The 16495-nt window shown below is 35.8% G+C and overlaps 1 protein-coding gene across 9 annotated transcripts in view; it reads right to left on the reverse strand.

The window, feature by feature from the left end:
• Positions 1 to 16495, reverse strand: part of KIF16B (kinesin family member 16B) — a 137885-nt gene that overhangs the window by 60332 nt on the left and 61058 nt on the right. For 6 of the 9 annotated variants that reach the window (XM_077781850.2, XM_031504221.3, XM_085577215.1 and 3 more), the window contains 8 exons: positions 15934 to 16053; positions 15330 to 15381; positions 14011 to 14148; positions 11430 to 11512; positions 11161 to 11249; positions 4650 to 4682; positions 4265 to 4318; positions 1581 to 2936 (listed from right to left, as the gene is read on the reverse strand). In XM_077781850.2, the coding sequence (XP_077637976.2) occupies positions 1581 to 2936; positions 4265 to 4318; positions 4650 to 4682; positions 11161 to 11249; positions 11430 to 11512; positions 14011 to 14148; positions 15330 to 15381; positions 15934 to 16053 (1925 nt within the window). Of the gene's footprint in view, positions 1 to 94; positions 242 to 1580; positions 2937 to 4264; positions 4319 to 4649; positions 4683 to 11160; positions 11250 to 11429; positions 11513 to 14010; positions 14149 to 15329; positions 15382 to 15933; positions 16054 to 16495 lie in introns of all 9 variants that reach the window. The other 3 variants (XM_085577210.1, XM_077781849.2, XM_085577214.1) reach the window with 2 other exon arrangements.

Raw genomic sequence — 16495 nt, forward strand, 5'->3', positions numbered from 1 at the left:
TTGAACACATTAATCTTAGTGAATTTCTGCTCAGGGCAAAAAAACCCCAAAAAGATTTCTTCATCTTCCTCCACAGAGAAAGATCCTTCCTTACCTGGCTGACTTTTCTCTGAGCCTCCCATATTTAGGCTAAATGTAATGCAAGATATCTTGAGTATAACTGATGACATTGCTTCTGTGCCTAAAAGGGATTGTCACCACACTGGGCAGTATTAAAGCCTCTGTATATTTTCCAATAAGCCTAAAAAGCAACATCAAATTTTACATGGATATAGCTTATTTTTATTTAGCCTTGAAACCAGGGCTATTAAAAAATCAAATATTTACCCCCATTTACTTTTACTACCAGAAGGGTTCAGTATATCACCAGTTGAGAAGGACACTCGGTAACCGTAACAGACTCCAAATCTTGACCAAACATCTAACTTGTTACTAATAAAGAAAATAAAATGTTATACTGAAATAATTTTAGAGAAAAAAGTTGTTAGATGGTGCATTTGCTCTAAGGGCAGAACATAAAGATGTCTGACCTTTCTACATAGGTAAAGCAATTTAAGTACTGTGGTGGCTAATGCAAATAATATCCTGCTGAGGATGGGATAACTATCCAAACGTACCAGAACTTAATAAATGTGCAAAAATCCTTTAAAAAGCAGTAGAGCTTCAATTTTGGGTAAGCTACTTGAAACTCATGAAGAAACTTATGAAGAAGTACTGGGACACTGAACAAGCTGTGCTCTCAACATCCTAAGTGTAAGATTATTCCCCTGTCAGAATTCAGAATGTCCCTCAGATATTTTTGGATGTTCTGGGCCCAGGTCAGAAGCATTTGAGACCCTGGCAGGCAGCTGGAAACAGCTGTGATTTTGGGTTTGAGCCATGGAATGATTTAACAACCTTGCAGAAAGAACAAGGAGTCACAAAAGTTCAGATATTAGAGTAGAAGTAGTCACAAAGTAAAGGGAAGAATTTTTGAGTGCTGTACAGGGGGGTTTTAGTTTTGTACATGGGAGTCAGAGGTTTTAAGATGGAGGGATTTGGGCCTGCCCTGTCCTCCCTCTTTCTTCTTCCCTACCTCCATGTTCTTGGTGATGTTGGCACTCACAGATTGGTTTAGAGTAGAAAAGCACCATTTAATATAGGTAATAGGCACTGGGGAGGAACTCTAAACATGTAACACGTAATGTACCATATAAAAGATAGAAAAGCACAATTTAACATAGGTAATAGGCATTGGGGAAGAACTCTAAACAAGTAACACATAATGTACCATATAAAAGAGAGCAGCAGCCCTGGGCGGGGAGAGAAGAAGCAGTCGGGGTCAGAGAGGATGTCAGGGTGTGTGTGTGCCTCTGCCTGAGCTGTGAGCAAACCACAGCAGCCCAAGGAGAAAATCTTTTAGATAACTTGCAATAAACTGCCTTGAGACCGAACAACAGAGACTGCTGAGCCTTTCTTTGGAAGCTCGGGTTGGAGGAGAGACTTTTCCAGCACACGGAGCCACCCCTGACCCAGGGTGAGCTCCAGCATTCCCCTTTGGTGGACAGGTTCTGATAAATGGAACCTACTGCCACACTCACCGTTCTCGGTCTTGCTCAAGAGCTTTTTGTTCAGCTTCCAGACTTGCCTGCAGCCCTGCCTGTTCACCACAGCTGTTGTTCAAGGTGGCCAGCTTCTGTTTCTGCTCTTCAATTTCAAAGTCTATGGTGGAACGACGCTGCAAAGCAAAATGCCTCCTTTCTAACTTAGCAACAGCTTGCTCCAGTGCCTCTCTCTGCTGCTTTTCCCTTGATTCAAGGATTTCTTTTTCCTTTTTCCGAACCTTTCCTTCCTGCCGGGCTACATTGGCTGTGAATTCAAAGGTTTCTTGTAGCTGCTGCAGCTGATTTGTGCTAGCCCTATACTGGGCAAGCCGCTCTTCTTTTTCTTCTATTTCTTTCTCTATTTGATAGAGAGTATTATCTAACCCTAACAAGCCCCTGTCAAGGACTTCAGAAGCTCTTTGTTTTTCCTCCAGCAGAGCTGGCAAATGATTGCTCTTCAGGTACTCAAGCTGGCGTATTTTAGATTGGAGCCTGTATTCCACTGGCTTCATCTTGTCAACTTCTTCAGCCTTGAGTATGCCATCCATAGAGTTTTCATCATCTCTCTTGAGATTTAAACATTCTTCATCTGCAAATTTTAAGGTCTCCATAGCTCTTTTTTCATCTGCTATTTCCTTTTCTAGGTGATCCATTTGTTGAATTAAATCTTTTTCCAAAATAGCCAGCTGTTCCAGCTGTTTTCTTTTAAACTCCACAAAGTCACACTGTGCTTTTTCTAATTCTTCATGGCTTTCATCACCTTCAGATCGGGCTTCCTTGACTTTCAAAAAAGATTCTCTGATCTCTTCAAGATTTCTTCTCTCTTCTTCTAGTCTTTGGACATCCCCTCTCTTCAGGAGCTCTATCATAACCTGCTTCTCTCGAAGCTGTTCCTCTAGGTGAGCCACCAGCAGCACCTGTTCTCTTTCCTGTTCTTCAAGTCTCTTTTTTTCTAATTCCAGCTTCAGATACTGCTCATCTTTTTCCTTTTTCAGTTTTTCTAGTTCACGAAAAATCTGCATTTTCTCTACTTTTTCATTATGATTAAGTTCTTGTAGTCGCTGCAACTCCTCTTTGACCCGGGCAAAAATTTCTTCCTGCTGCTTTTTCTTTTGAAGCTCTATCTCCTGTTGTTCCCGCAATCTCTCCTCTTCAAATTTTTCTCTTTCAGCCAGCAAATCCTTTAACCTGCTTTCAATGTGAACACTTCTTTGTTTCAGACTCTCCTCCTGTTTTCGTATTTGCAGCTGAACTATTTCTGTCTCTTTGCGCTGTGACTCCACTTCTTGCTGCATTCTTACAAGTTCTGCTTTGTCAGATTTTTGTTTTTCTTCCATCTCTTCTATTTGTTTCCTACAGTAAAACATTTGCGTGAAGTTAAAAAGGTTTGGACTAAGATTTTTGACTATATATAACCATTTATTTTTTTATTAGTTTTGTTTTGCTACAGGTTAAGATCCTTCATCGCTTGGAAATGACTCAACACATGAGACAAATCAAAAAGAGATTCATGTAGTCTGTGTCAGTATAAAAAGCTGTGGATATATAAAGTTATATGAAGACATGTTATATAGCACTTGTGTTATTAAAAAATTAGACTGTATTAGTTCTGTCAAATCAAATAAAAATATTAATAGAACATATCCATGCACACAGTGAAGAGGAAATATGTATTTTTTTTACATATATTCTCATGAACAAAAACTTGTATAGAAGGACTTGATTAGCAACTTGCCTCACCAAGTTTAAGCCAACAGATGAATTAAAGCAATGTTTTCAGTTTAGGTATTTCAAACTGGATTACTGATAAACGGGATTATAAAATTTGACAAGTTATTATGTTCTGTGTAATCTCTCTTACTTAAGGGTTGCCATTATCCCCATAATGCAAGTAGAGACAACCTGCAAGTCAACTGGTTATTTTGCCAGAATAATTAAAGAATTAAAGAATTAAAGCAAATTAATTTCTGCACAATCTGAATTCAAATTCCACCAACATAAAAAAAAAAACCAGTAAGTATCAATGATCCTGTGTTGAGTTAGTTGCTGAATAGTATCTTTCAGTGCTTCCGAATTTTTCTGAGTTTATTTCACTTAGTCCAACTGCATAAAGAGCTCTATCAAAATGGAGCACAGCACCTGAAGCTGAGAAGGCAGAAAGGTTTTCAGCTTTTGAATCTAATCAGTGCTGAGATCTGTAACAAGGCACAGCTATCACTTCCATAGTCTTGGCAGGTATGATGAGCCAAAACAATCAGCTCAATTTGCCAGCTAATAACAATGCTTTTGAATTTCAAACCAACTTGCACATAATATTCTGAAAAGCATGATTAGTATGCTCATTCCACACCACAGTTAGATATGAGAAAAACAGAATATAACACGTGAGTTTCTATCACACTTCAATCCAAAGATAAACCATTAAAAAGAGATATGAATTAAGAAGGCAATTTGCCATCTTTTAAAGTAAAACCATGAAAATAAAGAGCAAGGCTAATATATTGTATCTGTAAAATCTATCCAGAGTTTCTTTGCTAAATATCAGTTAGCTCCAATTCAGCTACTCAGGATTGTCTGCTTGCTGAATAACACTGTGATTCCAAATTCATGATATAAAAGAGTTTATAACTTGTATATATAGACGCACATACACACATAAATACCACAGAGAACAATGTTACCTTTTACTTTCTAATTTTTCAAGCTCCTCTCGTTGCTGTCTCTCGAATTCTAGCCTGATTAAAAAAAAAAAAAGAATACAGCAAAAAGGTTGTTTCCTGAGTATCACAAAAATAGGAAGGCGTGATGCAATTTTCTGTCTGTTTAAATGATAATGATTCAAATGAAGTTTTGTAAGACTACTTCTTACATAACATAAAATAGTTACTTCAAGGTTACAAATTAGACATCATGCTGACATGAGTACAAATAGAAAAAAAATTAAATTTTGGGGAAAAAGTATTCAAAAAGTAAATTGAAGCAAGACATATAGATGATTAGCATAGCCTCTGTGCATTAACTACATGCAGACATGGCAATCAATACACAGAAATGTAATTTCTCTACCTTAGACAGATTGGTCCTTTTACAGGGAAAAGACTGCCATGGGAGGCAGGGGGAAACAGAGCGATCAGTTGAGAAAAGAATTGATAGAAAAAACACATTAGCAGTACAGAATACTTTAAAATCAACAGTGCTTTGTTTTATTGGAGGTTAAATTGGTTAGATTCATAGAACATTTATCATATTACACCTCAGAGGAAGAATGCAAATAATTATTCTTTCTAAACATTTTTCAAATGCCAGTAACAGCTAAAGTAATTCTCTTTAACTTATCCATTTCTGACAAGGGAAAGGGCTGCAAAACTACAGCAGTGTGTGCTAATAGTTCTGCCATTTCCTTCTAAGAAAAAGAAAAAAATCCCAAACACTCCTAGGATGTAATCAGGGGGAGTTGAAAAACCCCAAACAGCATATTCAAGCAGAGAACATGATTCAAACCCATTCATTTAAAACACATTGAGATTTTAATGCATTTAGTTTGACAAGGTTCTGAATAAGCACGGGAGAGTAGTTTATGCAATTGTTTTATATCAGCTTTCAATACAGGTGTATACAAGTATTTTTCTTCACTTCATTTCAAAGATTTATTTAAGGAAATTTTTAATAAAAATACTAAAAAAGCAGAAAGAACCTATATATGTATTAAATTACTCAAGCAAATATACACACATTCAGTTATTTCAGGCTTGTTAGAGCATAAGGATAAGCAGGTTAGTGAAACAGTCCATATACTGAAAAAAATGCAATACTGCACCACAAGACAATTTCAAGTTTTTGATAAACTGCAGTTTAAGATATCATCACAACAATTATAAAGATAGGTTTCTAAAAATAAGGAATCTTTAATATTTCTTTTTAAAGTCATAGAAATGCATACAACAAAAAGAAATTGCCCTTGGAAATATGCAAATATTACACTAATAATCTAACATTTATAAAGCTATTGTAAAATACCATGATTCCTGCATGTTCAAGAAGCATATTTCTAATGGCTGCAATAAGGGAAAATGATTACTTTTACACATTCCATATTTCATTTTCCCCTATTTCTCACTAATTCATTTCAAAAAATGTCTTCTACAATCCCTAAGTGACTAGCCAGTGTAGATTTTTATACCCAGATCCAGGCATTCATGCTTTCATGTAGCTGTCTCACCAAGAGTCCCATCACATTTGCATTAAACTAAGGTGGGCACTTTACAGCACAAGCATAGATGATGATAATTTAGTATTTCTAATTTGATCACAGTTGCTGCAGCAGCAATGCTGCAGAAATCCACGAAGTGGATGCAAAATCCACAGAGTGCTGAAAGGGAACAAGCAGCAATCTTGGGGGTTTTCAGGAAGCAAAAACTTAATCCAGTGGTTAACATGTGCTTTGGGTTTTCCTTCCCCCCTTTTTTTATTACAGCTATACCAAAAAAATTCTCCCTTTGGCTGTGACCTGCTATCTGAAATTCAGAGCTTTTAGCTCTCACTTCTTACCTAGGGCTTGGCTGATAAAATGCCATAATTATTTCAATCCAAAATAATATACACCCTGGGGAATATAGCTCTGGCTTGTGGAAATGCAGGTTTCCTTTGGGCACTATTTGATGTAGACCATCTTTCCTTAGACAGCTGGCAAAGAACAATTTGACTGTATTCCCATGCTTTGTTAAGCCATAATGAAGGAAAATATTAGATCAGCTAACATAACATGCAAAACCTTTTGGTGTTTTGACTGTCCTATAAAACACATAAGTTGGCAGATATATATTTTTATAAGCATAAAAATGGTAACTAACTTTTGACTGAGATCTAATACAAAGAAAATGAACCATCACAGCAATCAGTCTTGCATAAAAACAGATTGGTGATGAAAAATTCTGTAATCTTATCTTTGAAGAATTGTCCCTAAAACCTGTAACAGTAGTGTTATGACAATCAGTTTTAGCTTAGATTGAAATGAAGCTGGAGGTGCCCAAAAAGTTGTTTAGGAAAAAGGAGTGAATTGTGCAAATCTGGTTCTTTCTTCAGGGAAAATGGTTCTTCCCCAAAGAAAAATATGGATCATTACCACTCCAGTCAACAGCCTCCAAACACAACACTGAGGTGTTTTAAAAATGCATTGCAGACCACTAAATACTTCTGTGAAGAGAAGAGTGCTACCTGGAGATGCCTAAGGTGGTCTGAGCTCCAGTGAAGGCTCTCCAACAATGAGGTTACTCACAGTGTCTCCATTCTCTAAGGTTCAGCCTTTCTTCTGCAGGGCTAAGAATGTTTCCTTACCTGGCTGCCTATTTTCTTAATATATTTAGGAACTCACCACTTTTGAAACCTCTGGAATATTTGCTTCAAACTCATTGTGGGCTCAAAGTTATTTCAGGACAGAAGAGAATTTGGAGAGGCAGGACAGGCCTGACTGAAGTAACCTTGCTTCTTTAAAAAGCTACTACAAAAGAAAACCTCAGCAACACAAAAGAAAAACATTAAAACCACAGAAGCTATAACAAATCACTGTCAGTTTGAAGAAGACTGATGTTTTTGTGTTTAGTCTATCCTAATAAAAATCTTTTTCACATAACCTCTATTTCCTTTATTCATGTGAGCACTACTGTGACTAGAAAAAGCATATTAGCTCAAAATTAAAAAGAAACACACAGATATTAAAGACTAGAATCTCCTTTTTCTTCTTTTGTAGATCTACCACAAAGGAACTTAATCTGATCAGTGTTGAATTAAACAGACACAGTTTTCCTGGATAGTGTGTCATATCTAGTGGTAACAGCAGTGCAGATAAGCTGCAGAGAAATTAAGTCAGTTCTACCAGCACAGTACTACAGCAGCTTAATTTGCACAGCACAAAAGTGCAATCTGATACTACATCTGTTTGGAAAGGCTGAGTACTGGCAGGACTACAGATGTTACAAAGCCATTCAGAATGCCAATTAATGAGATTAGTTACAAAAAATAACAAAGCAAACCCCCCGTACTAAACTGTCAGAGGCTGAAGTAGTTCATGCCTCAAACATTGATTAAAAGTTGTGCTTGTTATAACAAAACCTGCATAGAGAAGCTACAACCAAAGAAGCCTCCCTGAAGATACCTGACTGGGACTTTGGACTGTAAATTAAATCACTAAGATTACATAAAGGGAAAACCCATTCTTTAATCATCTCAGGCCTGGGAGCAAAAAAAAAAAAAAAAAAAAAAAAAAAAAAAAAAAAAAAAAAAAACAAAACCACACAAAAAAACCCAAAAAACAAAAAAAAAACCCACACCAAAAAACCCAAAAAAAACCACCACATATATTCTTTCCTGGCTGAGTTTGCCAGGATTACACAGAACCATCCCCGAAATTAGGGGGAGTCAGAATCCATCAAAAACCCCACAAAGTGCCTCCCCCCAGAGTCATTCCTGAAGCCTCACACCACAGGACTGCACATGATGCATCAAAAACAATGGCAAACTCCCCCCCAGCAGGGAGGTGCCTGGGTTTTCCTATTTAGCCTGAGTGTGTATTAACCCACTTATTATTACTTATACTTATTATAATTAACTATTCTATGCTTTTTGGGGGGCCTTCACCACCAAGACCAGCTGGAAAGGATCAAAACAGCATCGTTGGGATCCATGGAATGGTGATATTTTCCTCGTTCTGTCTCTGCCAAGCCCTTTTTGTCCCCCCATATTTTTTATTTCTTTCTTTCTCTCTATCTCATATTTACTATCAAACAAAACCCATACTATTGCCACTGGCATATGGTCTCATTTGCACCTTAATTCAGGCAGAGGCACATCTAAGAATTTTAGTAACCAGGTCATGAAATAAACTCATGACAAGACCAAGGTTTCTCATCAGTAGTTTTACAGTTACAGTATCATGCAGCTAAGAAAAGGTCCACAAATGAAATCTTCTACATAAATCTACATGCAAAATTCCATTTTATCCAAAGCTCATTATCTGAAGCAGTGTTCCATGACACTAGATTAAAGACAAAGACTGAGAAAGAAGTTGAAAAAAGAATTTTGCACATTAAGCCAAAATTTTATGCAACAAGATAGTTTCCCACATATGGGAAATCAAGAGCCAAACAAAAAGGCATACAAAAGAAAAAAATATCTATCTGAAAGCACTATTAAGGACAATGCTGTTTTTCACATGGAAAATATACAGGAAGGAAGATCCACCATGCTGCTTTCACAACTGAAGGTAATACTCCACAGGCTCTTCTGCCATGGATTGCCAAACATGCTGGATCTTACCAGACTCTTCATTGCAACCTACAAAAGTTGCAAATTTAGCTACCACTTTAAGTTATTAATATTGAAATTGGAAGGAAAGGCTAAATTAACAACAGACAGAATGCTAGTCAGCCACAAAAACTGCACAGGAAAGAACCCAAAGGGCCAGCTACTCAATCTTGGCCCACACTGGTGGTCAGCAGAATAACATCATGTTGAGAGAAAATGATACTCCAATCTGGTGTAGGAAAGGGTCATGGCATTGCTCCTGATAAAACAAACAAATAAACAATCCCCAACAAACTAGATTTAGTCTAGGATATTCTTTTCCATTCTGCACTTTTGCAGAATGTAAGATGCTCCACCCCACTTCTTGGGCACAATTTACCCTGCCCTTGATAATCAGATTTATTGAATGTTTCATCCAGGCTGAACATAGCCACCACTAAGAAGAATAACCACTACAGCATCAGCATTTGCTTGGCAGTATTCTTAGCTGGAAGTAGAGAATTTGGAGTCTGCTTTATTCAAAACATATTTAACTTGCATTTATCCCAGCCCCGTTACCCTTACAATAATGCCTTCTGAACCATTATCTTTTTGTGACCTGGCATTTCTTATGCATTATGAGCCTTAAGCATAATCCTTTCTTGTGTTCACAAATTAAGCAGGAAAAAATATCTATTTGTCCAAGACAGTTCATAAATATCAACTGAATGAAGACTAGAGGGAGAATATCAATAATTAACCCTCTGCTTACTGTTTTTAGTTTAGTAAAACACAGGCATGAAATGTTCAGGAATATTATTTCACCTAATCTTATTCACAATTTCAAGAGCAAAAGTACTCTCTCAATCACATCTAAACAAGGAAAATTCACAAGAAATGTTAAATGGGAAAAATGGCAGTGTTTTGAAAAATTGCTGTGTACATTGACAATCTAATAATATTATCCATACTGTTTGATTTCCAGAAAAGCAAGGCAAGATGCAAACTGATAAGAAAAAAAAAAAAAAAGCAGAACTTGCAATCTACTCCATCATCTACTAGACAACCAAGTAACTCTCCAGATTCTCTGTTTCTGGTGGGTTTTTTTAGGGTTTTTTTAATTAAAAAATCCTTTCTGTAAGGCATGAATTTGGCATTATCCGAAGACAGTAAGACTGCTTTGGCTGGGAAATTATTTTTAAGCACACTTTCAGCTGGGTGTTGTCCATGCCATTATATTTTGCTGTAAATCTGAGAGTCTAGTGAGGCAATGCTGAAACAATCCATCCTACTCTATGCTGATGCAGAGTTAAGGTCAGTACTGTCCAGTGTAATACAAATATTCATAACAATATTATAACAAGATAGCATTATCAGTCAGGGAAAAGCCCAGGATAACTCAACAATAACCAGAGATAACAAAAGCCAGAACCCCAACTCACAAAAAACAATCCTAGCAACTGTCACTGAAAGTTTTTATATTCCATTGCTTGAAAAGCTGAAGAAATGGAAAAGTATACTTATATTATGGGGTTTTTTTCATGTTCTTTATAATCCCTGTCTGAAAATAGAATGTGATTTATTAGCAACCAGTTCACAATCGAGATCTCTGGAACTAGCTCAGCAGCCAAAAGTAACAGTTACATTTGAAGCAGAGTTATTAAACACACTCCTTGTCTTTAAGATATCCTTTAACTAGAAGTTATTATTACCATCCAATCTTCCTAAAGGATAAAGAGAGATTCCCAAGTAAAACTTGGGAATAAAGTTGCAGTATCCAGGGATATAATTCAATTTACAGTCAATTTTTCAAAAGCACATAGGTGGTTAAATTGCCTCATCTCATATTCAAAACACAGGCCCTAGCTATGGGAAAAAAATTAGAACAAAACACCATCAATTCTCTGTAAGTCACTTTAGGAACAGTGAAAAAAAATCACTAAAAACAGCTTCTTTACCATAAGCATTCTATTGTAACTGCATAATAAAACTTTTTTTCCATATTTTAATTTGGCCACTTACTCAGAGATACTGGCAAAGAACACAAGACATTAATTTCTCAGCCTTTTAATGCTTGTATTGGTATTATATGTACTCAAGAAATCTTAATTTTCAATTCAAAATGCATTTTTCTCAGGAAAAATAGTTAACTTATAATTCTGAAGAAAATACAAACATAAAATTTGCCATATCATTATTTTGCTTGAATTGCTTTAGTCATAATATTTCTGGAACATGTCAAACAGCTAAAATGAATAATGACTGAAATTACAGCAACTGTATTTTAGAATATACTCACCCTGGATTATAAAGCATAACTGCTGACAAATTCTCACAAGATTTAGAAAGATCAGTCATAGACAAGCTGAAGGAAGATAGCAGTCCACTCTAACAACAGACCATAAAATAAAAGTATTAGATATGCTTATAAACTCTTACTTTGATGAAATATTAACTAAAGCACATGAAGCAAATGAAAAAGGGCATCCTATAACAGTCAAGACATGTCTATACTAGAAATAAAATTGTGATGAGTTTTAAATTTACCACACACCGATTTAATCTCACCTTTCTTTTCTCTCTTAGCTTAGCAGCTTCTTTAGGGTGGTTAAAGCGAAACATATTGGTTCTTCCAAGTAATATAACAGCACCTGATGAAAAAAACACACACCACCAAGTGACAACATTCTGCAGCTGAAAGCAGCAGGTAATCTTTCAGACACACAACGTGCAAGCAAAGACTTCCATTAAGCAAGGACTAAATGAAAATGCATTTTGCCAAGTGACTAACCATGCACAGTCACAGCTACCTTAACTGATGCATTCAGTGTATTCCTTCCTCTTCCTCCTTAAACAAAAATGAAACCCACACATGCTCACACACTGCATGAATATGACTGATTCCAGGTCAATCATGTTCATGGAGCTCAGTAAAAGAATAAGCATAGGGAGAGGAAGCAGCTGCCCCAATTTGATCTCTACACTCTTTAACAGCACGACTTTGGAAGCCACCAGCAGATGCAGATTTAACAGGAACATCCACAAATGTGACCAAGAACAAACTTGTCCATCTTCTACTGGTCATGTTTGAATCCAGCTACTCTAAAAGCTCCAGATTTCCATTATTTGCACTCTCACATTTTTCTTCTCCACGTGGAACAATGAAGTTTATTGTTATTCAAAACAGGACTATTAGATTTTAATATCCAACAGCTATTTTCTGATGGAAGAACCTTGAATAATTAATTTTGGTCAATGCACAATTCTTACTGTATTTAATCAGTTAAGGTATAGTCACAAATAAAGAGATTCTGAGCAATTCTTACTGTATTTTAAAGACAATGGTACCAAGATTAATACTTCCTTACTAAAAAGTATGTTGTTATAAGAAATGATGTCTCACTAGTGTCATAACATGGAAGTCTTCCAAGTTCACCACCTCAGATTCAAGCATTTATCTGTCAGTCAGTACAAAGCATTTTTATAAAGGACTCCATTACACTCACAGTATAAAAAACTATACTTAAATTCATCACAACAAATTCCAAATTCTTACCATCTGATAATGACATGATGTCCTTAGCAAGGAATGCTTCTCTTAAAATTAGCTTTATTAGGAATATCAACTCAAATTAGGTAATCCAGTCTTAGCAAATAAATGGCAAAAAGCACTATAATCACTCCTTGTTTTCTACACAATACCTCAGTTTTGGATAACATTTGCAGTTTACCTCAGTCAAATCTCAAAAATAATTACCTTTCATAAATCTGTATGAAATTCCTTCAGTTGCTTTCAAGTGAAGATAAAAGTAATTAATTGCAAACATTTGTGACCACTTCACTAGGTGGAAGCAATGTAAATAAACTAATTAAATTTTCAGAATTAATAGTTACAGATATGTGTCCCTAAATTCATAAATTTCAAGGAAGACAGGACAGAGAGACTTAACAGGAAGCACATGAGAATAAGTCCTAAATGATGGGTCATTTGAACAACTCCTAGATTTTTCTTTTAAGTACAGAAGAGTTGGCAGTTTGGCCCAAACCCCTGAAAATGTGTTCTGAGGTGAGGATATATTTAAGGTAAATGACAGACTGTAATTGTGAATGTTAACTCAGTTACCTTTACAAAAACACCACATGAGCCAGAATTTGCAAATGATCGAAGAAATCTATAGGAGGAAGTGGCAATTAATTACCATGCCTCTTATTATTTTTGAACTCTATGATGGTCTAAAAATTTAACACATTTTCAAATGAACAGCTAATAGTGATGAACGGAAACATTTAAATATATCAGCAGTTAATCAGTGTTACCTAAAAGCAGGTATTTAAGGACCCTGGCACTTCATGCTGTGAGATAAATACTAACACAGCTGGGATACATAGATTCCACACAAGTCCTTAAACTAGTGATTTCATCAGTTTTGCACACCTAATGTCACCTTCCTCTCAGACTCATTCTCCTTACACACACAAAAGGTCAGCTTAGCCAGATGCTTTTCACAACTTGGCAACCCTAGCAACCCTTTCTCCTTTGAGTTGCAAAGTTTTACCTAAAGAAATTTATGAGGGGGAAAAAAGTCATGTTTCCACTTTTAGCAGGACAAAAATCAAGTTGTATTATGCACCTGAAAGAGGGAAATAGCATCCAAACTCCTACTTTTTTCTGAGGCACACTGAACATTTTCTGCCTGCAAAATGCCGCAGGATAAAGATGATTAAACAAAACTCAATTTTTACTGTTTACAGTGTTATTTGCTATTAATGTCAATGTTTCTGTTGTTAGGAATTTATGCTTAGATTTACTCAAACCTACGACCAAGGAGGCTGGGCTTTTTTTCCCCTGTAATACAAACAAACACATATGCCTCTCTCTTTGCATGAAGAAATAGGCACTCTAAAAAATGTAAGTCAATGTTATTTCTCTACACCTTGCTTTCTGCAAGCAGCCTTTATAGAAATATTTGTTAGAGTTCAGAAAGGATGCAAGAATCCCCTTGTTTAACACTGCATTCTACTTCTGTTAGCCTAAGCATACACTGAAATCTTTTCAGGAAGTAATGCGAGATTGTTTTTCAGCAGCTGAGCTGTGTCGCAGCCTCACTCCTAAACAGAAGCAAAAAAATGACATTATGCTAGGCAATACCTTGGTTGAGGTGTGTGGGTTCTGTAATCTGAATCCCATTCACAGAACACTGTGCTCCATTCAGTGGGATGAGGTTCACAGTACCATTGAGATTTTCAAAGATGCAATGCTCACTTTCCAGATCAAGGCCATGAAGAACTAAACACAAAAAAGTAAGATAATATAATTAGACTCCTCACAACTAGTAAGATTAACATGCTAATAATAATTTATTAAGAACACATTGCACTACAGATCAGAGAGTATATCTTCTCTTTATTCTGGACAATGTTTTCTTCTCTCCTTTATCACATCCTGCATGCCTTAAATATTTATTGTTTTATTCTAGTGGAAAGAAGTGTGCTGGGTTGGTTTTGCATTACTTTTTGTGTAATGGTCTTTATTGCTGTGCTTTGATGCTTGATTAGCAAATGCTTCTTTCTTTCCAATAAAAGCAGAAAAGTACAATTCACATATTTGTAAAAAGAGATTCTTTGACCAGTTTCACAAGGAAATAATGAAAACTTGTAGACCTTAAGGCAATCATGCTTAAATCTGAAAAGACAGGATATAAGATGTCATTTTATACAAAAAGATGGCTGAAGTAAAGTTCTTAAGTCCCATGACATTCAGGGCTTTTATCAGTTATGCTACTTTCCATTTTTCCTTCAAATAATGTGTGAGTATGTGCTTTGCTTAATACCACGAGGCATCACAAGTTTGGTAGTTTCATGGAATTTATTAGTGTAATTTAAATCCAGATAGCTTTTGACCCATAAAAATTTACCAAAGTTATTTGACTCTCAGATTCTCACCCAAGAATTAAAGGATGCAGTTTATTTAATGAAAATGCCTTCCAGGAACTTATGTAAAGCTTATGTGACAGGACAGTCCAGATCTGGCAGTTAGTTGTATTGGTAAGAAATCAACAGAAAAACCAGTAGATTTTTACCAATTTTCAGAATTTTTTTAAACTCAAATCTGAAGTCCCAAAACTATCTTACCTATTCTAGTCTAACAACACTGTCATTGTACAAAGGTTAAGAGTAATTGTGACAGGTGCTATATGAAAAAGGACAGTATTTTTACAGGATGTTACTTCAAGAGAAGAAAGAAATAAATTAGTAACAAGTATATGAACATACTTAAAGCCCACAAGCCATGCTAGAAGTCATGCTCTTTGAAGCAAATCCCATGCAACTCAGCTTTCAGAATTTCTAAAAATTAAAATACACAAACCACAGAACAACTAACTGAGAAAGGGAAAAAAACATAGGAAGCTAAATTCACATATTAGGATACTGGAAGAAGAAAGAATATAAAAATGCCAAATTCCATACCAATGTCCTGTTCTGTTATAGCATCTTCTCGGCCAACATATGTTTGGCCCTCCTATTTAAGAGAGAAATACACATTATTTCCAGTTGGAATCTCCTTATCTCCCCCACAAGTATATAATTTATCCTTCCACTTTCTCAGGGTAACCTGAATGAAATATATATTTAAACATACATGAAAAAAAGGAATCATGTAAAATTTTCAAAATGCTTTCACAGTCTTTATTTTATAACATTATAAGCAAATTCAAGTTTTAACTGTCAGGTGCAGAACCACCCTTATAGTTTTGAGACAATCTAGATTTGGTTTTTAAGGTCAAGCTTTATAACATTGTTAATAACAAACCAATACACACAGATAAAAATATCAAACACCTATAGCTGGGTAACCAGTTGACTCTCAGGATAAACTTAAACACATACTTTAATTTCATAATTTCCAACCTCTTAAGAGCTTTTCTTACTGCAGCAGACAAGCATGAAGAGCTTTTCTTACCACAGTAATGTAATGAGCACGATATATAGATAGCAAATCAATACTGTAATTTTTCTACTGAAAAGAATCACAAGGCATATAAAGGCTACAGAAACACAGATGTGTATTTACCTTCAAGTGGTATAAGATGATACCAGTACTGAGAAGATCATCATCAATGCCAATGAGATGAGGCAGCTCAGAATCCAACACAACACCTATCCCTTCTTTCCTCAGAGCCAAAGTTTGTTCCTAGAAAGGACAAAAGCCTATTTATTAGGATATGCAAGAAATACCCTTCTTCCTTCTCTTTCCAAACCACATTTAATGTAACTACTTCTGTGTAATATCACACAAAAGGAAGAGCAATTTTTTAGAGTTTTTTGATTTTACATTTTAAACGTGACTTCTTTACTTTCATTAAGCACTCCAAGCTTGCTGTTGAGGAAATCTGTGAAGGTGTTATTTGAAGGAAACCAGACAAGCAGCTGAACTATACCACAGAAAGAACATAATCAAGAGTGTAACAAAGCAACTTTGTCTAAAAGCAAGCTATGTGCTACCTTTCACAATGGTAAGGAGAATTTCAAATTCCTCAGCATTCAGCACAGCTAAAGAACAGAACACTGAAAACTTTTCAGAAGTCCTTTCAATAAGCTGAACATTGCACAATAAAAACCTCAGACTCCTGACA

Source organism: Lonchura striata, chromosome 3 (assembly GCF_050655825.1).
Source record: "Lonchura striata isolate lonStrDom1 chromosome 3, ASM5065582v1, whole genome shotgun sequence".
Classification (NCBI taxonomy): Eukaryota; Metazoa; Chordata; class Aves; order Passeriformes; family Estrildidae; genus Lonchura; species Lonchura striata.